At 37.2% G+C, this 27,629-nt stretch overlaps 2 protein-coding genes and 1 pseudogene across 2 annotated transcripts; 2 read left to right on the top strand and 1 right to left on the bottom strand.

Moving 5' to 3' along the window:
- Positions 1 to 16,511: 16,511 nt before the first annotated feature.
- On the bottom strand, positions 16,512 to 18,169 carry LOC142547201 (uncharacterized). Its single transcript, XM_075655364.1, has 2 exons — positions 16,954 to 18,169; positions 16,512 to 16,663 (listed from the first exon to the last, which is right to left on the bottom strand). The coding sequence occupies exons 1-2, from the start codon at positions 17,999 to 18,001 to the stop codon at positions 16,629 to 16,631; spliced, it is 1,083 nt and encodes a 360-aa protein (XP_075511479.1). The 5' UTR covers positions 18,002 to 18,169; the 3' UTR covers positions 16,512 to 16,628.
- A 345-nt stretch (positions 18,170 to 18,514) lies between these two features.
- LOC142544906 (putative acetyltransferase At3g50280) lies at positions 18,515 to 20,130 on the top strand (annotated as a pseudogene).
- A 2,722-nt stretch (positions 20,131 to 22,852) lies between these two features.
- Positions 22,853 to 26,866, top strand: LOC142547200 (syntaxin-31). Its single transcript, XM_075655363.1, has 6 exons — positions 22,853 to 23,207; positions 24,664 to 24,914; positions 25,004 to 25,149; positions 25,451 to 25,489; positions 26,034 to 26,231; positions 26,502 to 26,866. Exons 1-6 carry the CDS (start codon positions 22,976 to 22,978, stop codon positions 26,659 to 26,661), a joined length of 1,026 nt encoding a protein of 341 aa, XP_075511478.1. The 5' UTR covers positions 22,853 to 22,975; the 3' UTR covers positions 26,662 to 26,866.
- The last annotated feature ends 763 nt before the right edge of the window (positions 26,867 to 27,629 follow it).

The raw sequence follows: 27,629 nt of genomic DNA, 5'->3' as shown, positions 1-27,629 counted from the left end.
GAGAAATACATCCCAGTATAAGCAATGTATACATGCAATCATATCAAACATATAAAAGCATGAAACAAATATCAATAACATGTAATGTAATCTGAAAACATGAATCGATATAAAACTGTAACTCAACTAGTGACTCGTCATCTCCGACTCGACTCATCTCTAATCTAGGGATCTCGTTTCCTGGATATTGGCACCTATATCGACTTTCAGCGATAAGAGTCAATCCACTCTTAAGCAACATCGATATAAGTCAATAATCCAGTGTCCTGGCATATCCGCCACAGACTTGGCACATCCGCCTTTCCTATTCTGACAATGTGCAATGTGTCCCGTGACCACTCGATCACCATTAGGCACTTCTGTCAGTGACTCTCTCTCAATAGCTATCTGCTATAATCTGCTTTTTCTATAAATCAATAGACTCATCATACAACATTGCAAATATCAATGCAATAAAATAAAGTATATGATTTTTGGGAAACTTAAGTCCGATCTCACTCAAGTCGATCTCCCGTTTAACACTGTCTTATACCTTTCTTTCGTAGTCTCGGTCTGAAAAATTGGAAATTCTGAATTCAAGACTATCTCTATCAATCTGAAATGACATATCGAGAATAGTATTATCAACATTCCATTCCCAATTCAATACTGAATCTGATCAATTTGAATCTAATTCAAAATCAACGGCATAACGGCACAATCCTGATATCCCTCGTCAATACAATATCAACAGATATCAATTACAAATCATAACCCATATCCGCTACAATCTGTAATCAATCAATAATCCAAATCTGTTCAATTTCAATCGATAAAATCAGAAATTCATAACAATTCCAAAATCAACTTGTTCTTCGATCTGACTTCGATTCTACGATGTCTAGTATTCCCAGAACACATAATAATGATCAAATAATAATTCCTCTAATATCATAATTTCAAATCATGAAGGCACATAATAAAACTTACATCTCTTTGAAGTTCTTGACGAGAGGATCACAGAACTGTGTTCGGATCGAATTTCTGATAACTGGATCTTGTAGAATCGAATTCTAGGCTTTGGAAGGAAATCTTGGAAAAATTCTATGGAGCTCTCGGTTCTTCCCGTAAATGGTGAAGGAAATGAAACTTTATTTATATCAAATGCATGACAAGTGTCCCACTCAAGTCATAATAGCACTTTAGCCCCTGAAATATTCACTATTTGCAATTTGGTCCTCACAACTCTTTTTAATTCAATTTCAATCCTATGGAATTGTAAAACCATGGAATATGACTCAACATTCCGAAATTCATAAATTAAATAATCTCGGATTAACATGATAAAATCTCGGGCCTTACAATTCTCCCCCTCTGAGACAGGATTTCGTCCTCGAAATCGCATGCAATCAAATTACATAAGATAAGAAGATATAATAGAAACTAAAATAAAAGACTCACATCAGTGAAATAATTCTGGGAATTCCTGTCTCATATCTGATTCAGTCTCCCAGGTAGCTTCCTCAATGTCATGACGACTCCACTGAACTTTCACAAGCGGAATAGTCTTCGTTCTGAGCTGTTTTTCTTTACGATCAATAATCTGAATCGGTTTCTCGATATAACTCAGACTTTCATCAAGCTCGGCCTCATCTGGCTGAATAATGTGAGAATCATCGGGGAGATACTTCCGTAGCATAGATACATGAAAGACATCATGTATTCCAGATAAAGAAGGCGGTAATGCGAGTCGATAGGCACGATCTCCTATCTTCTCGAAAATTTCATATGGACCAACGTATCGTGGAGACAACTTCCCTTTCTTGCCAAATCTGACAACTTCTCTGAAAGGTGAAATCTACAAAAATACTCTGTCTCCTGCCTCAAATACCAACGGTCTACGTCGATGTTGGCATTTTTGGCTTGTCTGTCCTGTGCTGCCTTCATTCTTTTCTGAATCAGTTTCACTTTCTCTGTCATTTCTCTGATCATATCAGGTCCAATCTCAGGAACCTCAGAGATATCATCCCAATACAAAGGGTATCTACATTTCTTTCCGTACAACGCTTCGAAAAGAGTCATCTCAATACTCGTCTGATAGCCGTTGTTGTACGAAAACTCACAAAGTGGCAATGCATCCTGCCAATTAGTGCTAAAATCAAGCACTATGGCTCTAAGCATATCCTCCAATGTCTGAATCGTCCGCTCTGACTGTCCGTCGGTCTAAGGATGATATGCGGTACTCAGGTGTAACTTCGTACCTAGAGCCTGCTGTAAACTCTGCCAGAAGTGCGAAGTAAACCGAGGATCACGGTCCAAAACAATCGACTTCGGCACTCCGTGCAATCTGACCACTTCTCTGACATAAATATCGGCCATTTGGTCATATATGTACGTCATCTTGTATGGAATAAAACATGCGGATTTGGTCAATCTGTCAAACACGACCCAAATCGCATCACAACCTCTGAAGGAACGTGGTAACTGCGTCACGAAATCCATGGAAATGTGATCTCATTTCCATTCAGCAATCGATAAACTGTGTAGTAGACCTCCTGGTTTCTTTCTTTCTGCTTTCACCTGATGGCAATTCAGACACTTGGATACAAATTCAGTAACATCAGATTTCATCTGTTTCCACCAATACTATGTCTTCAAATCATTATACATTTTTCTGCCACCAGGAATGAATGCAAAAACGACTGCTGTGCGCTTCTGCCTGTATCCGCTGTCTCAATTCTGAAACATTCGGCACAACAATACGATTGCTCATATACAGTACATCATCACGTACCTGATACTCTGATCGATGACCTGATCTGACCATCTCAATTGAGTTCTGTACATTCTGATCAACTTTCTGAGCCGCTTTACTTTTCAAAATCATCTCTGGTTCGACTTGAATAGCATACAATCTCAGAGGCTGACAATCTGTTTCAAATGCTAATCCAGACAAACAGCAATCTTCTATTAAATTTGAAACACCTATTGTCGATAAGGACAAAGAACATACCTTACGACTCAGTGCATCAGCTGCTGCATTGGACTTTCCCGGATAGTACTTGATTTTACAATCGAAATCTTTCAGCAAATCAAGCCATCTTCTTTGTCTCATTTTCAATTCAGACTGTGAAAACAGATATTTCAAGCTTTTATGATCAGAATAGATTTCGAATTTTTCACCGTACAGGTAATGTCGCCATATCTTCAAAGCAAAGACGATGACAGCCAATTCAAGATCATGAATTGGGTAACGAGTCTCATGTGGCTTCAGCTATCTCGAGACATAAGCAATAACATGCCCTCGCTGCATCAGAATACAACCCAATCCTCGGTGAGATGCATCACAATAAACCACAAAATCACCAGTACCTGATGGAATCGTCAAGATTGGTGCACTGGTCAGTCTTTTCTTCAATTCAAGAAAGCTGATCTCACATTCTTCAGACCAAACAAATGAAGCATTCTTCTGAGTCAACTGAGTAATTGGCTTGGCAATGCTAGAAAAATCTTTAATAAATCGAAGATAATATCCTGCCAAACCCATAAAACTGCGAATCTCGGGTACTGATGTCGGTCTCGGCCAAGAAATCACTGCCTCAACCTTACTAGGATCAACTGAAATTCCATCACCAGATATGATGTGACCCAAAAATACCACCTGTCTCAGCCAAAACTCACATTTCGATAGTTTGGCATACAATTTCTCAGCTCTCAAAATTTTCAACACAGTTCTCAGATGTTCAGCATGTTCTATCATATTTTTCGAATAAATCAAAATATCATCGATGAATATAATCACAAAATCATCAAGATATTTCTGAAACACACGGTTCATTAATCCCATAAACACAGCTGGAGCATTTGTTAAACCGAAAGGCATGACAATAAACTCATAATGTCCATACCTGGTTCTAAACGATGTCTTCGAGATATCAGAATCTCTGACTCTCAGCTGATGATATCCAGATCTCAGATCGATCTTGGAGTAAACAGATGATCCCTGCAACTGATCAAACAAATCATCTATACGAGGCAATGGATATTTATTCTTTACCGTAGCCTTGTTCAGTTGCCGGTAGTCGATACAGAGTCTCATAGAACCGTCTTTCTTGCGAACAAACAGTACTGGAGCACCCCAAGGAGACACACTCGGTCTGATGTACTCCTTGGCCAGTACATCCTCCAACTGCTCTTTAAACTCTTTCAACTCAATCGGTGTCATTCTGTACGGAGCCCTCGAAATCGGAACTGTACGTGGAATCAATTCAATACTGAAGTCTATCTCTCGAATCGGAGGCAAACCAGGAATCTCATCTGGGAAGACATCAGCGAACTCACATACCACTGGAAAATCCGCCAATGATGGACTCGATTTCAGTAAATCAACTAAATAGACAAGGAATCCCTCCGCTCTTTTCTGTAACAATCGAGGCATAGACAATACGGATATCAAAGGAATTCTATATCGAGAACCCTTACCGTAGAATTTCCACTCATCAGCCATATCCGGTCTGAATCTCACAATCCTATGGAAACAATCAACAGTAGCTCTGTACTTGGTTAACATATCGATACCGATAATACAGTCAAAATCAGACAACCCAAGCACAATACAGTCTAACTCAATCTCATGCCCATCATACTGTAGTATACAATGTTTAATAGATTTCACTGATATCAAACATGTCCCCAAAGGAGAAGAGACAGACACTACAGCAGATAATGACTCAACAGGCAAAGAATGCATCAATGCAAATCGCTCAGATATGAATGTATGCGATGCACCAGTATCTATCAATACATATGCAGGATAACCAGAAATAAAACAGTTACCTGCAACAACATCGTCGGATGCCTCCTGAGCCTGCTCCTCTGTCAAAGCAAATACTATGGCCTGCTGTATAGGAGGCTGGCTAATTGTCTGACTACCTCCTGGCCTCTGCTGTGACTGAGATGGCACTGGCTGGAATGAATGAACAGCGGCTGATCGTCTATCAATCTGTGCCGCTGATCCAGATGATTCGGCACCCTGTGATATCTAAGAATCTCTCTGGGGGCAGACTCTGGCAAAATGTCCATGTTGCCTACAAATACGACAACTGCCGAACACTCATCGGCACTGCTCTGTGGAATGTTTCCCTCCACAAGTGCTGCAATAAACTCATGTATAACTCTGGCTCTGACCGGTCTGTCTCGAGCCACTAGAACTGGATGAACTGCTTCCAGATCTCTTGAACTGTTTCTCTCTAGCTCTCAACTGATCTTTCCTTCCACTGCCATTGCCACTCTCAAATCGGGGAGGTGGTTGCTTGTGGTCTCGGTGCTGGAGGCACAAACGAAGCTCCTCTCTGTCTCATCAGACCGGCTTCGGCTCCCTTAGCTCTGTTCAAAGCATCGGTAAAATTATTCGGTCTCCCGGTATTCACCAAGGTAAAGATTTCCGGATTCAGGCCATTAATGAACTGATCAGCAACGGCTTCGTCATTCTCGGCCACATGTGGAGCAAATCGTAGCAGTGTAGAGAACTTGGCCACATATTCCTCGATGTTCAGCTGACCCTGTCTCAAATTCGCAAATTCTGCTCCCTTATCCTTCCTGTACGACACTGGAAAGAATCTCTGATAAAATTCGGTTCTAAAGACATCCCAGGTAATAGTCGTACCTCGATGCTCCAAGGCCCGCTTTGTTGTAATCCACTAGTTCTTTGCCACATCATATAACTGGTGCCACATCAGTTTCACTCTCCGCTCATCAGTGTAATCCAAGGACTCAAACAGCATCTCAATGTCGTCTAACCAACTCTCACAGTCAACTGAAGTCTCAGTACCCTTCAGAGTCGGTGGATGGAACGACTGAAATCTCTTCAACAATGTTTCCATCGGTGTTGCTGTTACATCCATTGGAGGATTCGAAGTGCTACCCTGTTCCGGTACTCTTCGAGGAGGCATATCTGATTATTAAAAGGGTTAGCAACCAAATACACAAATCTGTTTCAGTCCTCCTCCGATCATCTTACTGCTGATCAAGAATCGGTTCTGATTCATTCTCAATAACACATGTTTTCAAATCAAATCAATTAAACAGATAAACATGCATTATAAAGCAGTAGAACATGCTAGCACTCAAAAGCAGGAAAGAAAACTCAATCTACCCCGCTCACTAGCTCCTATCTCAGTCTAAAGGATCTATCACTCTGATACCACCTGCTGTGGGGACCCGGACGCTTATCATATTCTTAATCATCATTGGGACAATTCAATTCATTATAATAAGCAGGGTCTAAATTTTTTTTTTTACATGCGGAACGTAATGGAGTCAAACTCATATACATATCAGTATAAAATGACAAGTATTGTACAACGTACATCAAAATCAAACTAGGGTTCAACCTATTATACATCAAGTGCTGAAACCCAAATCTATGTCACAGTCCATAGTCTCCACTCTATATCAATCTCTCCTCATCTCCTTGACCCTGATCCTGTCCCACCTGTTGCCATGCACACATACAAACACGATAACAGCCGGATAACTCCGGTGAGAAATACATCCCAGTATAAGCAATGTATACATGCAATCGTATCAAACATATAAAAGCATGAAACAAATATCAATAACATGTAATGTAATCTGAAAACATGAATCGATATAAAACTGTAACTCAACTAGTGACTCGTCATCTCCGACTCGACTCATCTCTAATCTAGGGATCTTGGTTCCTGGATATTGGCACCTATATCGACTTTCAGCGATAAGAGTCAATCCACTCTTAAGCAACATCGATATAAGTCAATAATCCAGTGTCCTGGCATATCCGCCACAGACTTGGCACATCCGCCTTTCCAATTCTGACAATGTGCAATGTGCCCGTGACCACTCGATCACCATTAGGCACCTCTGTCAGTGACTCTTGCTCAATAGCTATCTGCTATACTCTACTTTTTCTATAAATCAATAGACTCAGCATACAACATTGCAAACATCAATGCAATAAAATAAAGTATGTGATTTTTGGGAAACTTAAGTCCGATCTCACTCAATTCGATCTCCTGATTTAACACTGTCTTATACCTTTCTTTCGTAGTCTCGGTCTGAAAAATTGGAATTCTGAATTCAAGACTATCTCTGTCAATCTGAAATGACATATCGAGAATAGTATTATCAACATTCCATTCCCAATTCAATACTGAATCTGATCAATTTGAATCTAATTCAAAATCAACGGCATAACGGCACAATCCTGATATTCCCGTCAATACAATATCAACAGATATCAATTACAAATCATAACTCATATCCACTACAATTTGTAATCAATCAATAATCCAAATCTGTTCAATTTCAATCTATAAAATCAGAAATTCATAACAATTCCAAAATCAACTTGTTCTTCGATCTGACTTCGATTCTACGATGTCTAGTATTCCCAGAACACATAATAATGATCAAATAATAATTCCTCCAATATCATAATTTCAAATCATGAAGGAACATAATAAAACTTACATCTCTTTGAAGTTCTTGACGAGAGGATCACAGAACTGTGTTCGGATCGAAGTTCTGATAACCGGATCTTGTAGAATCGAATTCTAGGCTTTGGAAGAAAATCTTGGAGAAATTCTATGGAGCTCTCGGTTCTTCCCGTAAATGGTGAAGGAAATGAAACTTTATTTATATCAAATGCATGACAAGTGTCCCACTCAAGTCATAATATCACTTTAGCCCCTGAAATATTCACTATTTGCAATTTGGTCCTCACAACTCTTTTTAATTCAATTTCAATCCTATGGAATTGTAAAACCATGGAATATGACTCAATATTCCGAAATTCATAAATTAAATAAATTCAGATTAACATGATAAAATCTCGGGCCTTACACTTCTCAATCCCATAAAATAATTAACAATTTTCGAGGTTTTTTGTTTTTTTCCTTAAATTAATCAAAAGTTTCTCATATGGGTAATTCAGTGATTTCAGTTAAGTGACAAGTATATGTAATTATGAAAAAAAGAAATTTTATATTTTTTAAAAAGGGGAAATTTACAAAAAAAAAATATGAATATTGGTCTATGAAGTGGCGCCACATATTGAATTTGGAAAAATCAGATTTAATATGTGAAAAAAATAATTTATTGCCCTAAGATAATATTTTATTTATTAATTAAACGATTAAAAATATAAATATAAATAGAGGGCTTTTTCTTCCTTTGGAAGAGATTATGATTTATGACTCTACTCTACATGTTTTAGAGGGATTTTTGTGTGAAATAAAATAAAAAAAAAGTCCAAAAGGGGAGATTTTTTGGACAAAACAACGTTGGCGGCTAGAGCAAAGGAGAAGAAGAGGAGGAGGCACTTCAAAAGCCATTCACACTGATATCTTTTAATATTTTTCTTTTTGAATATTATTTTCATGGATTTAAACATTGATTTATTTCATTGTTTTGAATTTATGATGTAATTTATTTTTTACTGAGGTCACGATAGGATCGAGACGAGACTATGTTTGATATTTGGTTGTGATTGAACTAACTTTTTTCTTTTTTGTATCTAATTATTGATTGATTCTTGTTTATTATTGCATGTGAATAATCTGGCCAATTGTTTGCATATTTGTTGCTTGATCTCAAACCGAAAGGCTGGATATTGAGTTAAAGCTTCAATTTCAATCAACACATGATCAAATCGACTAGAAATATTATTCGATTTAAGTGTTATGTTCTAGGTGCAACTGAGATTTTATAAATCTTAATGCACTTTTGTTTATTAAATTCAAATAAAAATATTTGGACGGTTATTAAAATAGATTTATTAATTCTAGAAATAGATTAATAAATAATTTAGGGAATCTCGATGTAATTACTCAAGGCTTTGGATAAGTGATTGAGTTAGAACACACATGTCACATAGTTGAGTCTGATACCGTTATGTGCTTTGGCCATTTTGCTTGATTTTTATTTATTCCCGAATTAATCTCTGCCATCTAAGTTAATTTGTTATATTTCAACAGTAGTTTAGTGCAATTAAAATATTATTTTAATAATCTCAATCACCCACTTTAATTGAATTGTCTAGATTAAGTTTCATAATAAATAACTTAATAATTAAATATCAGTCTTTGTGGGAACCACCCGTACTCTAAATACAGTTTATTACAATTTGACCTAGTGCGCAGGCTAGTTCCAGTTGATTTCGACGGTCAGGTGCCGAGCACGATGTCGGGCTTATGTAATTGCTAGGCTGAGCTGGGCTTCAAGATGTTGAGCACAAGGTCGGACTTTGTAGTGTGCCAAGTTGTGTTGGGCTTTAAAATACCGAGCGCGAAGTCAGACTTATGGGATTGTGATGTCCAAGGTAAAAAATTTATTTTTCGTTTGGGATCAATGTCTTGTAACTTGATAAAAATAATCACCAGAGAAAAATCTAAAATTCAAAATGTACATAAAGATTCTGAATTTTGCATAAAGTGGATTGACTGACTGGTTTGAAGTATTTTCTTTTTGGTAAAAAGAAAAAAGCAAGGGCTCGATCGGAACAATCATGAATCTTATATAAAATTGAAATTGATTGTTAGTTTGAGAAAAGTATAGGCTCGATGAATGAAATTTTCTACCAAATTCGGAGGCCATTGAAAGAAAATATATTTTGAAAGATGAAAACTCTTGTTATGACGTGCTAAAAAGGAAAGTATTCAGAAAACTCTTGTTCCGTGCTTGAGATTTGCCAACATGCACATGTTGTGGACACTTTATTTACTAACACAAAGTAGTTGTGCCCTGATATCATTCTTTTGCCGTAACCCATGTAATTCTTTGAAGTGTGAATGATGATTAATAGAATATGAATCAGTTTAATAATTAAAAATTATTAACCCATGAACATGGATAACAGAACCTCATACTCTAGAAAATTTTATTGAGAGATCATGTAGTGACCATCTACTAAGATTCGACATTGATGGTTTGAACTCAACACGTGAAGAGTAATGACATGATCATATTACTGGGCTCTCATCAAACATGAGACAAAATACGTGAGGGTTGCAATTGAGCTCTACTTTTTGTAAATTGTGATTATCGGATATTATTTGGGATCATAACTTAGCAATTGAGCCTTGCGTAATCAATAAGAAAATTGGATTTCTTGTTTTGATCACAAGGTGATGAAATGTCAAAATAATGGGAGGCAATTCATAAAAACAAAAGATCATATTTTATGGTGTGATAGAATATTTTAGAATAGTTAATAACGTTTATTCTGTTTCAATTTCAGTATATTTATGATATCGACGCGAAATCCTCTATTTGATATACTTGATCAAAATAAGATGATCGAACCTAATTACCAAAAGTGGCTGAGGAATTTAAAAATTATTTTAAATTATGAGAAAATAACATATGTGCTCAACAAGGTTCTCCCAAAAAGGCTTCTGCTAATGGCCCTGCCGAGGAATTGACTAATCTTGACAAATGGTGGGACAATGTCTTGCAAGATAAGAGTTATATGGTAGTTATGTCAAACGAAATTGCGGAGGTGTTTTGAAGATGATGTGAATGTTGATGACATTTACGGTCACCTACAAGAGTTGTACCGTGCACAAACATGTCCATTAAGGCATGCTACTGTCAAGAAGCTCATGACATAATGTCTGCGATAAGGGACTTGATCCATGATCATGATGTGAGGATGTTGGGCTCATCGAAAAGCTAGTGGGCCTTGACATTTTCATCCCAAATGAGTTGTCTACTGACATTCTACTGATGTAACTGTCATCCTCTTTTGATGTATTCGTGGTGAACTTGAATATGAACAATCTAGAGGCTATCCTTGAAAAGCTAGTCATATGCTTATCATATATGATGTCACCAACAAGAAGGAAAAATCCGTTTTATTGGGCTATTCGTTTGAGAAAGACCCACAAAGGAAGGGAAGAAACGTTGTGCTCCTTTCCAAAAAACACAAACTCACCAAGAAACAAGCTTCAAACACTTCTAAAGGGCCCAAAAAGCCCGATCAGGCAGAAGATGTTTGCTTCCACAACAAGAATCATCGACATTGGAAGCACAACTGTAAGGAATATCTAGCACATCAGAGTTCTGGTGAGGGTATGTTTTATACAACCAGTTGAAGAGATACAACTTCTTAGGAGATCCAAAAGGTCTCAAGGCCAACTAAGAGGATGAGCATGCTTCTTGAAGAAGACCAAAATGAGCTCATTCCTGGATGTGATCTAAGAAACTTCAAAAAAGAATTATCATATTCTGATTCATCTACATCGCTTGAATTGATGAAGTCCGAGATAGACTCCATGTATTCAAACCAAGTGGTTCTTAATAGATTCACATGAGGGAATTTTTCCCATAGGAAGCAAGCGAATTCACAAAAAAAAATTTGGGGCGGATGAGAATGTAATGACCTTAAACAATATTGATAACAAAAGGATATACTCAAAGGCAAGATATTGACTATGAGAAAAATATTTTCTCTGGTTGCGATGTTCAACTCCATTAGGATACTGCTAGCCATAACAGTATGATATGAATATGAAATATGACAGATATATGTGAAGAAAACATTCCATAATGATGACATTAAAGAAGAGATTTATATATCTCAACTTGAAGGGTTGAAATCAGTGAGAAGTGAGCATAAAATATACAAACTTTCGAGATCAATCTATGGAATCAAACAAGCATCGAGGAGTTGGAACCTCAGATTTGACAACATTATGAAAGAGTTTGACTTTGTTAAAAATTCCGAGAAACATTGTGTATACAAGAAGGTTAGTGGAGTACAGTGACATTCTTAGTATTTTATGTTGATACACTACTCATTGTGAATGATGTAGGGATGTTACAATCTTAGTAATAGTCAAGTTATTGTGCACTTCTGCACTTCCCAAATTCTAAATTTAAATATCTTACATCATATGTTATATAATTTCAAAATCTTTTTTGAGAAAATTTTTGGTACGTTACGATACCATCACAAAAAATTACTTATAATAAATAATCAAATTGCTAATAATAATAATAATATATTTTATATTAATTAAATGATTGTGATTGCAATTGTAGATATGTTGTTTTCAATTAAATGAGTGATGATTGAATGAATGATAGTCTATTGTTTGCGTAGATACATAAATATTTCTAACAATATATAATGAAATTATTGTACAAATATTTCGAAATATAAATATTCGAAAAGACCAATGGTAAGATAATTATTTTGTGGTACTTAATGATTATATTATTAAAAAATTTATATATTTTTTGAGTTATTAATGATAATATGTTATTTTCTGAACTAAAATGCTAGCTCCAGGCATGTGTGGCTCCACTTGTATAATTTGAAACTACACACTAACAAGGAGTGTGAAAACAGTGTTATACACCACAATTATTTCAATTAGATAGAAGTGCTGGTTGGTTTGGAAAGAATCCTCACATTAGATTAGAATGGGATATAATTTGGTCATATGAAGCCAAATTCTTTTTATTTTTAATTAAATATACGACATTTACAATTTCTGTAACTTTTGGATAAATTGTATTATTTAGGTATCTAAATCAAGTTAGTTTTTTCCCCCGATTTGGTGATGAATTATAACTTTTTTAAAAAATTCAAATTTTGATTTTGATCTTGATCGTGTTTAATGGTTCACCCTTATCCTTTCATTTGTGCACGTTTCATTTTCGAGGGATTTTCCATCTTTCGCCTCACAAGTATTTTTTTTTTTTTTTTTTTCTGAGTTGAGAGAAATATTGTTTAATTGAGTCTCCGAGTTGAGATTTTGTCTTAAATTAAGGATTTTGATGTCAAATAACTTACAAGTCATCGATGTCTTACATGTATTTTACATTCTATAAATATGAGCAGAGTTTGACCAACAATAACCAAGGTAAAATAGTCAAAATCCAATCTTTCAAGTTATCTAGTTTTCCGATTTTGTTCTCAAACTTGTCATCATTGATTTTTAGTCATATAACTTTTAATTTTTCTTTGTTTTAAGTCATATTTTTTCCGGAGTGCTGGTATGAAGCTGAACTATTAGCATTTTCAGGTTCACCTCAGTATTTTACGAGCTTCACGTCTATGCTATGGAGAAATAGAACTAAAAACAAACAAAAAACGAAGTTACATGATTAACATCAACCTAATAAAAAATAAGACAATTTACGGGGCGAATTTGACAACTTTCCCTAAAAACATTGGTGAGTATTATCATGTTACCACACTTCTCAGTGATGTCTAGTACCAGCATTGATTGATGTCATATGAAAATACGATGAATGATACGAAGTAAACCAAATTATTGTAGCAAGAGCTAATTTCTTAGTCACTAGAGGACTGAACGCGAATTAAATTTGAACCAATGCAGGGTACCAATTTATTTAATTTAAATTTAAATTTTATAACCCTATGCTTGAACCAGGTCAACGGTCTTCCTCGCTCCCTGGATTGTCCTCTAGGCAACTATGAATACAACCACAACTTGTACCCACTCGAACTAGACATTGGAGCCGAATCAGCCTCTAACTCCCTGTTTTCCCCGTCTTGTTGAGAAGTAGAAGAGGAAACCAATTTGCCCGGGAAAGATCCCAATTCTGAGAACCGTTTATTGAGAAGTAAAATGAAGTTCTAAAACTTTACAACCGAAAACTATCGCATATTTATACTAAGTAAAGGAAGAGGTATAAGAATAGGAAAAACACGCTTCTATAATTTACAATTACGATTTCAATACTCCCCCTCAAACTTGGAATAAATCCATCATTCCAAGCTTGGACACCAGATAGTGATGTTGGCCTTTTCCCAATGCTTTGGTCAATAAATCCGCAGGTTGTTCTCCCGTTGAAACATGAGATGTTTTGATCAACTTATCACAGATCTTTTCTCGCACTAAGTGGCAATATATTTCGATATGTTTCGTTCTTTCGTGATACATGGGATTAGCTGCTATGTGTAACGCAGCAGTGCTATCTAGATCGTCACTGGGAGTGCTAAATGCATTCCCATGTCTTTTAGGATACCAACCACCCAAATTACCTCACAAGTTGTGTTTGCCATGGCTCGATATTCCGCTTCAGCCGATGATCTCGAAACTGTCACTTGCTTCTTGGTTTTCCATGACAGCAATGAATCTCCAAGTTTGATGCAATAACCAGTAACAGATCTCCTTGTCATGGGACAAGTTCCCCAGTCCGAGTCGCAATAAGCCGTTAGAGATAAGCAACTTTGTGCCGAGAGCAGAACTCCTTTGCCAGGTGAAGACTTCAAATATCGTAGCACCCTCAATGCGGCCTCCAAGTGCGATGACTTTGGATTATTCATGAATTGGCTTAATGTTTGTACCGCATAGCATATATCTGGCCGTGTAACGGTGAGATATATAAGGCGACCAATCATCCTTCTGTATTCACCAGCATTAACCAATAGCGGATCATCAACAACTTGTTTCCCTGTGCTCTCATCAAACTCCTTCGAAGTAAGCTTATTGTTCTGATCCATAGGAGTGTCACAAACTTTGGCACCTCCCAAACCTGCATCCGAAATAAGTTCCAGAGCATATTTCCTTTGGTTTAAACAAATCCCATGCTTTGATCGAGCAACCTCTATGCCAAGAAAGTATTTCAACATACCCAAGTCCTTAATCCTGATATGTTTGTGCAGATATTGCTTCAGCAAGTCAATTGAAACTTGGTGGTTACCAGTGATCACTATATCATCAACATAAACCAGCAATATAGTGATAAAAGCATGTTCTTTCTTGACAAATAGTGAGTGATCATGCATAGACTGACAAAAACCAGCACTCTTCATTATAGATGCAAATTTAATGTTCCATTGTCTCGATGCTTGTTTGAGACCATATAATGACTTCATTAATCTGCATACCTTAACCTTTTTGTCCTCCCCCTGGCTTCGAAGACCCTCATAATCCTTCCCCTGGCTTCGAAGACCCTTTGGTAATACCATATAAATTTCCTCGTCAAGTTCCCCTTGAAGGAAGGCATTGGTGACATCCATTTGATATAAGGGCCAATGAGACATGGCAGCAACGGTGAGAAGGCACCTCACAGTAGTAATTTTAGCGACGGGTGAAAACGTGTCATGAAAGTCGATGCCATAAAGTTGGGTATAGCCCTTGGCAACAAGGCGAGCCTTATATCGATCCACACTACCATCAGAATTATATTTAATTTTGTACACCCATTTGTTGCCAATAGGAACCTTACCAACGGGCAAATCAACTATCTCCCATGTATGGTCGGTTTCCAGTGCCTTCAGCTCAAGATCCATAGCAGAATGCCAACGGGGATCAAGTATGGCCTCATGGTAGGAAGTAGGTTCTTTGCAGGCTGAGAGGTTTGAAAGGAAAGCTTGGTATGAAGAAGAGAGCTTATTATAAGTGAGGTAATGAGAGATAGGGTGCAAAGTAGAAGAAGTGGATGAGCATATATAGTCTTGAGACCAAATTGGTGGTCGGGAAATGCGAGTAGAACGTCAAGGAGGACTAGTGACAAGATCAGGAATATGAGGCTGTGGAATTTGTGGCAAGGGGTCAACAAGAGGTGTATCAATGGGTGTAATAACTGATAGAGGAGGAAAAATGGGTTCACGATGATCAGTGTGTGATAATGGGAAGATATTTTCATGGAACAAAACATCCCGTGAGACAAACACTCTTTTTGTAGCTAAGTCTTGGAGTTTATATCCTTTTTGAGAGTTGGAATATCCAAGAAAAAGACAAGCAGTGGCTCGTGGAGCAAATTTATCACCTCTAGGCAATGTGGAAGCATAACATAGGCAACCGAAGACACGTAAATGAGAATAAGAAGGAATGAAACCAAATAAAACTTCAAAGGGTGTTTTGTTGGATAAAAGAGGGGTTGGAGTACGATTGATGAGGTAAGCTGAAGTTAAAACACAATCACCCCAGTATTGGTTAGGTAGAGAGGCTTGAAATTTTAATGAGCGAGCAACATTGAGAATGTGACGGTGTTTGCCCTCAACAAGTCCATTTTGTTGAGGGGTGTAAGGGCAAGAACTTTGGTGGATGATACCTAAAACAGAAAACAGATTTGTGCAATCGCGTTGAAAGAATTCCATTGCATTGTCAGTGCGAATTACTTTAACAGCAGTGGAAAATTGGGTTTGGACAAAGGACAAAAACCGTTTGATCATGGGAAGAACATCGAGCTTAGAGTGCAACAAGTAGACCCAAGTTGCCCGAGTATAATCATCGACTATGGTTAGAAAATATCGTTCCCCATTGTATGTGGGTGTATGGAAGGGTCCCCATACATCCATATGGATCAATTGAAAAGTCATGGATGAATCTATGGATCTTTTCTTAGGAAAACAAATACGAGTTTGTTTTGATAAGGGACAAATGTGACAGTGAGACAAGTGACAATTAGTTGGTATGAAAGGCAACATTTGCATTCGAGTCAAAGAAATATGTCCTAGGCGTTGATGCCATAAGGTTTCCTTATTTATATCAGTAGGTTGTACATTATTTACAGCTGAAAGCAATGACCTATACACAGGCAAGCTAGAAACAGGTAATGAAGAAAGAGGTGTTGTATCCAGAACCTTCAAACTTGAGGTGGATAGGTAATAAAGTCCTTGTCTCTCTTTACCAATCCCCATTATCTTCCCATTTGAGAGGCCCTGAAAAATGCAAAATCGGGGAAAGAAGGTGACAAAACAATGATGATCCTTAGTGAATTTAGAGATGGAAAGAAGATTATGGCGAAAGTCTGGGACAACAAGGACATTCGACAGAGTAATGGTTTGATTTATGGGAATGGTGCCTATGTTACTGATTTGGGTGGCATTACCATTAGGCAATTGTATTGAACCCGTGGCAACTACATGAGATCTAGTAACATGTGATAATCCATGAATGCCAACCATATGATCATTAGCACCAGAATCAATAATCCATTCAAGATCAGTACCTGCCATGTTCACAGCAAGGCTACTCTGTTCGCCATTGGGTTGTTCCTTGTCCAGAAGCTTTAAAATGGCTGCATATTGTTCCTGTGAAAAAAACGAGCCTATATTTGTGGTGACATTGGGCTGCTCAGCTTTATCAATACCAGCAACAGTAGCATTAGCCTTGCCCATTACCCTTCCTTTATCAGAACCTTCCCTGTCAAACCTCTGGTTCCCATTTTTCCAAGGTCCTTTGTAGAATTTGTGACCAGGAGGATAACCATGTAATTTGAAACAAGTATCTTTGGTATGACCAAGCATATTGCAATGCTCACATCGAATGTCAACCTTTCTTCTGTTTTGAGTAGAGAAGAAGGCTGAAGGTTCCAGCCGTTGTGGAGGCACACTGAGCAAGCTTCGATGTGACTCTTCTTGAGCCATAATAGCAAAAGCATTACTCACAGTCGGAAGAGGATCCATCATCAGAATGTGACTGCGGATGTGAGTGAAACTCTCATTTAGTCCCATGAGAAATTGTAGAAGTTTATGTTGCTGGTCAAAGGCAATGAATTTCTTGGAAGATTCACAGGAGCATATAGGCAACGTTACAAGCGAAGCATATTCATCCCATAATTGGCGAAGCTTCGAGTAATAGGTTGAAATTGAGCTGTTACCTTGGACGTGACAATTGATTTCTCTGTGAAGTGCAAAAATCCTTGATCCATTCACCTTATCGAAACGTTCACGGAGATCATTCCATACCATAGCAGCATCTGATGAATATACAATTCCGCCAAATATTTCCTTCGACACAGTATTCATGATCCATGATAAAACGATTGCATTGCATCTCTCCCATTGGAGCAACTTGTCTGATCCTTGATTCGGTTTCTGATAACTGCCATCAATAAAAGCAAGCTTATTCCTAGCTCGTAAGCCAATTTGCATCGCGCGACTCCAGATCCCGTAGTTTTCAGTCCCAATCAGTTGTTCACTGATCAAATTGAGTCCTGGTATATCCGATGAACTAACATACAGTGGATCTAACACATCAATTGAAGAAGAAGCCATTGCAGAGAAAAAAAAACGAGACTGAGAAGAAATAATGATCACTTGCGATCGATCAAACCTAGAAGCAAATCCAGAATGAGCAATCTATTGGCTCTGATACCATGTTGAGAAGTAGAAGAGGAAACCAATTTGCCCGGGAAAGATCCCAATTCTGAGAACCGTTTATTGAGAAGTAAAATGAAGTTCTAAAACTTTACAACCGAAAACTATCACATATTTATACTAAGTAAAGGAAGAGGTATAAGAATAGGAAAAATACGCTTCTGTAATTTACAATTACGGTAATATTCAATAATAAATTTTATAATATACAACACCGACTGAGTTTTCAAACTCACGACTTTTGTATGCTCTAAGTGTTTTACCATGTGGCCCGAATTTATCATATATATTATTATTATACAATCCAAAGATTAGGGTGATGGACACGTAGGTACCATGCACCAAATCATAATTGGTGCACACCAAAACCCAAAAAGATTTACTTCATTAGACCTTGTATATGTATATTAATCCTCCCCACGGTAAACCAAAATCATTAAATATTACCAATCACATACGTTGCCGATATACCCCCGCTCGTCTCCCCGATATCAAGACTCTGAAATCCACTCAGTTTCATCGAGCATGGTTTCGCAATCTGTGCATGTGGCCTCCAGATGCACCGTTTTCCCCGACCATAAGTCAGCTCTGGGGGAGCTGAAGCTCTCTGTTTCTGATCTACCCATGCTTTCTTGCCACTACATTCAGAAGGGGTGCTTGTTCACCAGTTCGGTGGTGCCGGTTTCCGATGTGGTTTCAGTGCTCAAGCGTGGCCTCTCGCTGACGCTTTCCCGGTTTCCGCCGCTGGCGGGGCGGCTGGTGACTGATTCGGACGGTTATGTTTATGTTAGTTGTGATGATGGTGGGGTTGATTTTGTGCATGCTGATGGGTCCCATTTTTGGGTCAGGGATTTGCTGGGGTCGGTGGATGGTGATTTGCCGGAAGCGGTGAAGGGGTTCTTTGCGTTTGATGGGATGGTGAGTTATCAGGGGCATTTTAGGCCCATCATGGCGGTGCAGGTGACGGAATTGGCGGATGGAAGTTTTCATCGGTTGTTCTGTGAATCACGCGGTTGTGGACGGGACTTCGTTCTGGAATTTTTTCAATACTTTTGCGGAGTTGAGTAGGGGGGTGACGAGAATTTCGAGGGCGCCGGATTTCAGCCGGGACTCGGTTTTGGTTTCTCCCGCGGTGCTTAAACTCCCCGCCGGCGGGCCTAAAGTTACTTTCTCGGTGGATTCTCCGGTGAGGGAGAAGATTTTCAGGTTCAGCAGAGAATCGATACTGAAGCTGAAAGCCAAAGTTAACAACCAAAAATGGGAAATCGAAGGCGGAGTCGACGCGGCGGAGCTAATGGGCAAATTCAGCAACGATACACTCAAATTCTCCGAGGAGAAGAAAACTCCATTACAATGGCTGAGAACCGCCGTCTCATATCAACCCAATCCAACCGAAATTTCATCGTTTCAGTCCTTAAGCGCGCTGCTATGGCGAGGCATCACTCGAGCTCGGAAACTGTCACCCTCCAAAAAGACGACGTTCAGAATGGCGGTGAACTTCCGGCACCGCCTGGAGCCGAATCTGGACCCTCTCTACTTCGGCAACGCGATACAGAGCATCCCGACATACGCTTCCGCCGGGGAGGTCCTGTCCCATGACCTCCGGTGGTGCGCGGAGCAGCTGAACAAGGCCGTGGCGGCTCACGGCAACCCCACCGTGAGGAAGCTGGTGGAGGAGTGGGAGCGGGACCCACGGTGCTTCCCATTGGGGAATTTTGACGGCGCCATGATAACGATGGGGAGCTCTCCTAGATTCCCTATGTACGATAATGATTTTGGGTGGGGCCGACCGGTGGCGGTTCGCAGCGGCCGGGCGAACAAATTCGATGGCAAGATTTCGGCTTTCCCTGGCCGGGAAGCGGGTGGGAGTGTGGATTTGGAGGTGGTTCTAGCGCCCGAAACTATGGCGGGTCTCGAGTTGGACCCGGAGTTTATGCAATACGTGTCGGGTTATTAGGGAATGCGAAACCAATTAAAACTTTTTTTAATCTGTAAATTAAATTAGCTTAATAACTAAGGAATTGAATATATATATATATAATCGTTGTAGAATATTATTGGAATACATGGACAGACCAGTATAACACGAGTCATCGTTAATTTTGTTGAATTCAAATAATATTTTATACTAAATTTGGTCTGGTCCAAGTCTAAATCACAAAGCCTCTTGCAATTCGGGAGATGCTATATGATTGAGACATTGACTAATCCCACGATTTTGGGATTGTCGAATGATTATGGGGAGAATCTGGGAATATACATTGCAAATTTTGATGATACCAAATCTGAAAGATATTTAAGCAACTTGATTGTGTATCATTCTTGATTTTCGTTCTTCTACAAACGAGACATCTGCGACTGCCATGTATATATATACTATATCTACTTTTGGTCCAATATTGAAACATATTTTGAAAAGTATGCTATTTAAAATATTACTGATTTTTTTTAATTACTAAAGCCGAGAATACACATACACATGTATTTAAGTCAACTATGCATTTTTAAAAAGTACTAATTTGTGTGAGACGATGAGATTGTATTTTGTGAGACAGATCTTTTATTTGGATCATTCATGAAAAAGTATTACTTTTTATGTCAAGAGTATTACTTTTTAATTTATTGTGAAGATCGGTAGGGTTGACCCGTCTCACAGATAAAAAATCGTGAGACCGTCTCACAAGAGACCTACTCTTTTTATCATCCAACCGCTGAATAAAATAACTACATTTAAATAAATTTTAAATGTAATCAAACTCTAGTCTACTGTTTTAAAAAGAACTTGAACGCAATACCCAAAAGTCTATCAAAAATCCACAACGTATCAAACGATGCAAAAACATTTAAAAATAATGTTTAAACCCATGGTTCATGATCATAATATATAGAAGAAATGTAAGGTCCTCGGGTTTTCATGTGCACCACCAGACCCAGTCCACTCAGTCCTTGGCACCTCCAGTCTCGCCATTAACAAACTGCTCACATGCATCAATCCCACCTAGTGAGTCTAAAGACTCAACACACATGAACCGTAACAACAAGTACATATACATAACATACAACATTGAAAAGTACGGTAAATAAATTAACTTTCTTGATCTTCAAAAGCATGAACATAAACATATCATATCAAATCATGTCATAGTCGTATCATCATATACGTAGTCATTTCCCTAATTGAATTCAAATAATTAGTTTTGACATTCGTATCAGCTCTAGGTCGATGGATTCATCTACGTATAACCGTGGTACTCGACGGAGGGAACATCATCGACAATTTTACCCATCCACTAAGCCTTGGCCTTATATGTTTGTGTTCGTATTAGTCACAACCAATTCACCTCCTTCAGAAGCGTGTCTTTGTATTCATCACTCGTAAAATTCATGCATATACATACATTTTCTTAAAACCAAGCATGCAACATATTTTCTAGCATTTACATAAAAATTCATAATTAAAATATACATTTTAAATATGCAGTAACAGTTGTCAGGGCACTGTCAGAACGCTAACTCGATCCACCCAAACTTATCAAACTCCTTAAAAAAACTTCTAATCATTCCTTAGGCGTATCTCAAACCGCTACATTTACCTCTATATTTAGTTTCAGGGTTTAGACTGGAGTCCTATTTAACCCGAATTAACGCGAGACTTAATTAATTTTTAACCATAGTTCAACGACTCTTAACCGAAACCCGTATGACTCAAATTAAACTATTTATAACAACAGACATGTCGGTATAACTTACTGGAACCCCCAAAACAAGCAATATCGACCGAAAATCTCGAAAATACATGTACTGTACTTCTCCGTACACTTTTACATCTCTTTTATCCTTCTAAATTGGCCCCCTTCTTCAATTTCTTTTAAGCACATCTCAAACTTAAACCTTGTAGATAAAATTGTAGATTTTATTTTCAAAGATGATGCTTCATCTTTATCGAGATATGCATAGATTTTTCTTCCAAAACTTCAATAATATCAAGATAAGTTGCTTTCTTTTGATATTTTTTTCCTTTGAAGTCTTGTAAGTTTATTTTATTTTCAAATTTAATCATTTTTCCTCTTTTATTCAAATCTACAATTATTAATTCAATTAAACATATAATTATGGATAAAAAGTCAAAATAGGCATAAATAAAAACCCTAAATTTCTGTAAGATTTAGACTTATCAGTAAGATATTCACTAAATTATACTATTTGTGGATAACTTACTTTTGGGAGTGTAACCCTCAAAATTGTGGCAATTATTATCTGTAAAATCTTTTTTAATACTATTTATGATCTGTAATTATGTTTAGATTTAAATGAAAAATCGATGTTAATAATTATCAAATTTAGATGGAAGACGAATCTCTCAATCAAAGTTTTTATGTGCATAGGTTTGTCTAAGAAATTGTTAGTCCTCTAATCAAACTCATGACTATGGACAAAAAGTTAATCCATCAACTTGGATATCTTCAAGTTTAGATCTTTTGTGATACGGTCTCACGAATCTTTATTTGTGAGACGAGTCAATCCTACCGATATTTACAATAAAAAATAATATTCTTAGCATAAAAAGTAATAATTTTTCATGACCGTCTCACACAATATTTTGTCTATTTTTAGAGGAAGATAATATAAAGTATTTTAATATATTAAATTAAATAAATATATTTTTTGCAATTTGAAAAATAGTTACTGAATTCATTATTTTTAATTTAGAAAAATTCAAATTATATTCGTCTTTTTTAAAGAAATCACCAAATGATATTGTGTCCGACGGCAACAAGTGACGACGATCGAGCACCCTAAATCTGATGCTTGCTTTCAACCACGTTTCCCGCAGTAAAGTTGAGGTTTCCCGGAAAAATCCGGTGCCGATCAATGTCCATGGCGGCGGCTGGCGGCTCTTCGTACCGTGATCGAACGTCGGAGTTTGTTTCTATAACGAAGACCTTGAGAAAATTTGTAGGAAATTCAGGAACTCCGCCCCCAACGCAATTAGACCAAGACCCGAATGCTGCGACTCCGGATCGCTCCGAATTCAACAAGAACGCTTCCAAAATCGGTCTTCGAATCCACCAGACCTCGCAGAAAATCGACCGTCTATCTAATTGTAAGCTTGCCTATCTCGTCGAAACGAATAGATATACGGTTTTGCTTGGAATTTGGTTCATCCGTTGCGATCGTTGTTTCACAATCTGCTGGAATTTGTTGTTTGAGGTAGTGAAGTTATCGTGTTCAATGTTATTTGAGCAAATTTAGGTTAAAACGTTTTCAATTTGCTTATTGACCACAAGATTCATGGTGAATTTGAGATAATGTTCTAGCAGGTAAAACAAATTCTGTAAGTTGCTAAAATGAGGTCAAAATAAATATAATTGGAGATTCTTCTTCTTAAATTGAAGAGAAAATGATTCCATTTTTTTCGGTGTGGCTATCTTTAGATTGCCTCTATAAATATTTCCTTTCAAATTTCAGCTTATATACCAGGCTGTTCTATCAGAGGAAGTTTGGTTGTTTATCATTTTGAATGACAATTGATTCCGAGCATAACCACAAAGTTTTAATGTCGATGCACTAATTTTTTTTTCTCATTTCGTTCTTTTTTTTCTTTCTTTTTATTCTCATGTGGCGAACGATCATATTTGAAGTTACAATGTCTGTCTGGACGTAAGTAACGAGGCCAGTCATTTAGTCATTTGTCAATTTTGATCTCTTCTTTTCGTCCACTAGAATTCCACTTTTAGATGTCGAACAACTTTAAAAATGTAGTTCACTGGTCTCTTCCTTTAATGCTCAATCACGAAAAGTTCATCCTTATATCCAAATTTTTGCTACTGTTTTTTATTGAATGCATTATGCTCTTTTGGCGTACATCAAGAAGGTAAGTAAATTCATGCTAAGTTTTCTTTCTCTCTTTTCAATCTCGCTAAGTTTTTTATTCATTATTGCTCTCAACCCTCGTGGAGTAGCCAACAGATTCCTGTGTAAACTTTTCTGGCCGAATGTAAAATATGGTTTTTTCCTCTATTAATTTTCTTTTCAGGGTTCTCTTATTGGAACTTATTGTTGATTATCTGTTGTTTCATATCATGCCCACTCCATCAATAAACCTTTTAGAAATGACAGATGCTGTACTATGTAGCCCGGATACTCTTAAAAAAAAATTCTGACATATCGGACACGGATACAACACAGATACGGATACGATACGCGTGACTTTTTGTAAGTTTGACCATTTGGATACGTCTTGGACACTGCTAGGATACGCCATACACACGGCTGGATATGTTTCGGCAAATGCTTTTTCTTCTTAAATCATTCCTCTGGAATTGTAAATTTTATATATTTACATATGCGTATATATATATATATAATATTTATATATATTATAATAATTTTCATATAGCCGTATCCGTATCGTATTCAATACGATACCCGTATCCATATCCGTATCCATGCAACATAGATGATAAACCATCTAAGTTGTAAAACTATCCATTAACACTAGATCGGTGCAGCTGTTAATCATAGTGACCTGAAATTAACATAATTTCGTGGATTTGCAGTGACCAGAAGGTCATCAATATTTGATGATCGAAGCAGGGAAAATGAAGAACTAACAGCCCTTATTAAAAATGATATCACCACACTCAATTTAGCTCTTTCCGACTTGCAAACTCTCCAAAACATGGAGATAACTGCAGGAAACTATTCAGGAGACAAAATTGTTCATTTGACTGCTGTTTGTGACGATTTGAAGAGCAGGCTCATGCATGCTACAAAGCAGTTCCAAGATGTCTTGACCAATAGAACAAAGGTACATTTGGTATATTGGATTATATTACATTTTTTTGGAGAAGAAAAACTGGCGTCATCCTTCTTATCACCTTGGTTGTTACTCTACAGAGCATTAAGGCTCATGACAACCGGAAGCAGATTTTTTCCACAGTTGCCTCAAGAGAGACATTAAAGCATCCCCCTAATTCTCTGACAGAACCACCCCCTTGGTTGAGTTCAACTGGTACATCAGAAATGAATCCACAATCATCAGCGTAAATTCTTTTCTGCCGTCCAAATTTAGATGTCAATATTGTCCTCATAATTAACTTGTGATAGAAAAGATTACTTTTTCACCCGCGTCTCTAGCTATTTTATATGTGCCTATTTTTCTGGCTCAACAGTTTTTTTAATTTACTTTGTTTTAAATTATAATCTGCAACATGCCATGAAATGTCCATTATAACACAGAAACAGTCCTGTTACAGTTTGATGTCTCTCAATCTTCTAATTGTGAAAATATTTTTTCCTGTGAAACTCTGATCTTAAATCATCTTCTGTTTTCTTGTATATCAGATCAATATCAAGTGGGGTTCAACTTGGAAGCCAACTAAGGTATGATCTGGCACATGATACATTACAGCTTTTTACGTGTAATCTCGCGTGCATACTTAATTCTGTAGGTAAAGTTATTAAATGAAATGGATTGTTGTCTTAATTTCTTCACTTGACGTAACTTTTATTCACTCGGATAGAATGAGAGCAGTGTATTGAACTTATGCCATATCTATGTTCTTGAGATTTTTTGCTCAATGAAATGTTGGATATACTTTATTCACAGAGAAACCAATCATACACAGTTTTCACCTGAAAACTATTTGTAGTTGTTCTATTCATATCATGTTTACCGTTCTTTCTTGAAGCATCGTTGTCAATTAGTGTCAGTAGATATTGAATATATTGTAACAAATCGATCTCAGATAAAGATATTTTTGACCAGACAACATATATATTTATGTCTTATTGTCTTACCTTTGAATTTTTTGAACGGTCCGTCTTTTCAAGAAAAACCACTCTATATATTTTCTTCTTCCTTGTACATGTAGTTCCATATGATTAGGGTACTTCTTGACTCTGAGTTTTGATATCCTGTATATAGGCGAAGAATGGCTACAGATACCAATCCGTCCCATCAAATGGAAGTGTCCATGTTGCAGCAGGTGGTTCCAAGGCAGGATAGCGAATCTCATAGCCAAACAAATGCTCTACAAAATGTGGAATCTACAATTTCAGAACTGAGTGGGATTTTCACTCATCTAGCCACAATGGTTGCACATCAAGGAGAGTTGGCTATTAGGTAATATTTCACCTTTTCCATCTATGTAATAGATAAATTGCCAGTTTTTGTCCAAAAAATTCTAAAATGATCGTGTAAAAAACAGCTGAAAAACCATCATGATTCCAAAACTACAGCTCGTTATTCCCAACTTGGGACCTTTGATGTTGTGATATGCTTTCTTAAAATCAAGGACATATCTTAGTCCATGTTTTGAATTTAATTTTGTATGTATAAGTTTCAACAAACCACCCAAGTGCAATTAAATTTTGGGGGGATTTATACACGCAGGATTGATGATAACATGGATGAATCTCTGGCAAATGTTGAAGGTGCTAGCAATGCCTTACTGAAATACTTGAACAAGATATCATCTAACAGGTGGCTCTTGATCAAACTGTTTCTGGTAATTATTTTATTCATGACCATTTTCATAGTTTTCGTGCTTTAATGTTCTTTCCCGGAGAGCTACATTTCTGGAACATGCTATCTTTTGTCTCGGGGGTTTAATGTTGGTCCTGTGTATAATAGTGGGAAATGTGTTCCATGATTCAGAATGAATCTCATAATGTTCTATTTCAAGACCTTCACAGTATAATATAAGGAAGACGATCGAAGCCAATAAATGGTGAATGGCTATGTTATTTTTTGTTGTATTTAGTTATCGGTCATTCTACAATGATTGAATGACTAAATACATCTTATTCTCTTTTAAATCACAAACATATTACTCAGTATCCAATTAATCTTGAAGCATAAGTTTTAGCTAAATATTTGAAATTCGAGGACTTCAACGGGCATATAGTTTAGGCTATGGTAAAAAATTATCCCGATCTGGTAAAATAGAGCTTGTAAAAACTAGATCCAGTTTCTTAATCCAACCTGTTTGATTGCTCAGAAAAATTGTGCATCTAGTATAGTATCACAATTCTAGCCATTACCCAACTAAACGTTTTAGCATAGTTAGAGCTAAGTTTTAGCTAAATATTAGATTATCTTTGCTTGACAAAGCAGACTCCCCCTTCATTAGATAGAGAAGATCACCAAGATTGCGTGATCCGCTGCCGAACTTATTCCAATTCCAAGAGCTCGGATTGAAACCGATTCGATCCGAGCTCTCTTGTTGAATTGTTCATTCAACGAGTATTCTCAATATTATGCCTTGAAGAGGACTCGAACCTTCACGTTCTTTAGCACGAGATTTTGAGTCTCGCGTGTCTACCATTTCCACGACCAAGGCATCTTGAAAGTGCATCCTATTCCATGAATATGATATCTCTACCTAGTGTGATGTATGGAATATATGACAAATGTGGAGTATTTTTTAGTGTTTATAAGTGAAAAAAACTTAAAGTGTGTTTGGATAAGATTTTTGTAAAACGTTTTCAAAAAATATTTTTAAAAAATTGTTTTCCATGT

Source organism: Primulina tabacum, chromosome 5, assembly GCF_025594145.1.
Source record: "Primulina tabacum isolate GXHZ01 chromosome 5, ASM2559414v2, whole genome shotgun sequence".
Lineage (NCBI taxonomy): Eukaryota > Viridiplantae > Streptophyta > Magnoliopsida > Lamiales > Gesneriaceae > Primulina > Primulina tabacum.
Note: the sequence above shows the minus strand (reverse complement) of the source record. Positions and strands in the feature narration are given on the sequence as shown.

What these genes read in the sequence shown, in the direction of transcription:
- LOC142547201 (XM_075655364.1), bottom strand. Translation starts at nt 18,001, where the DNA reads ATGGCTTCTTCTTCAATTGATGTGTTAGATCCACTGTATGTTAGTTCA. An exon ending in CCTTGCTGTGAACATGGCAG is followed by an intron (nt 16,664 to 16,953) that starts GTACTGATCTTG and finishes TGCATTTTTCAG; the next exon opens with GGCCTCTCAAATGGGAAGAT.
- LOC142547200 (XM_075655363.1), top strand. Translation starts at nt 22,976, where the DNA reads ATGTCCATGGCGGCGGCTGGCGGCTCTTCGTACCGTGATCGAACGTCG. An exon ending in TCTTGACCAATAGAACAAAG is followed by an intron (nt 24,915 to 25,003) that starts GTACATTTGGTA and finishes GTTACTCTACAG; the next exon opens with AGCATTAAGGCTCATGACAA. An exon ending in ATGAATCCACAATCATCAGC is followed by an intron (nt 25,150 to 25,450) that starts GTAAATTCTTTT and finishes CTTGTATATCAG; the next exon opens with ATCAATATCAAGTGGGGTTC.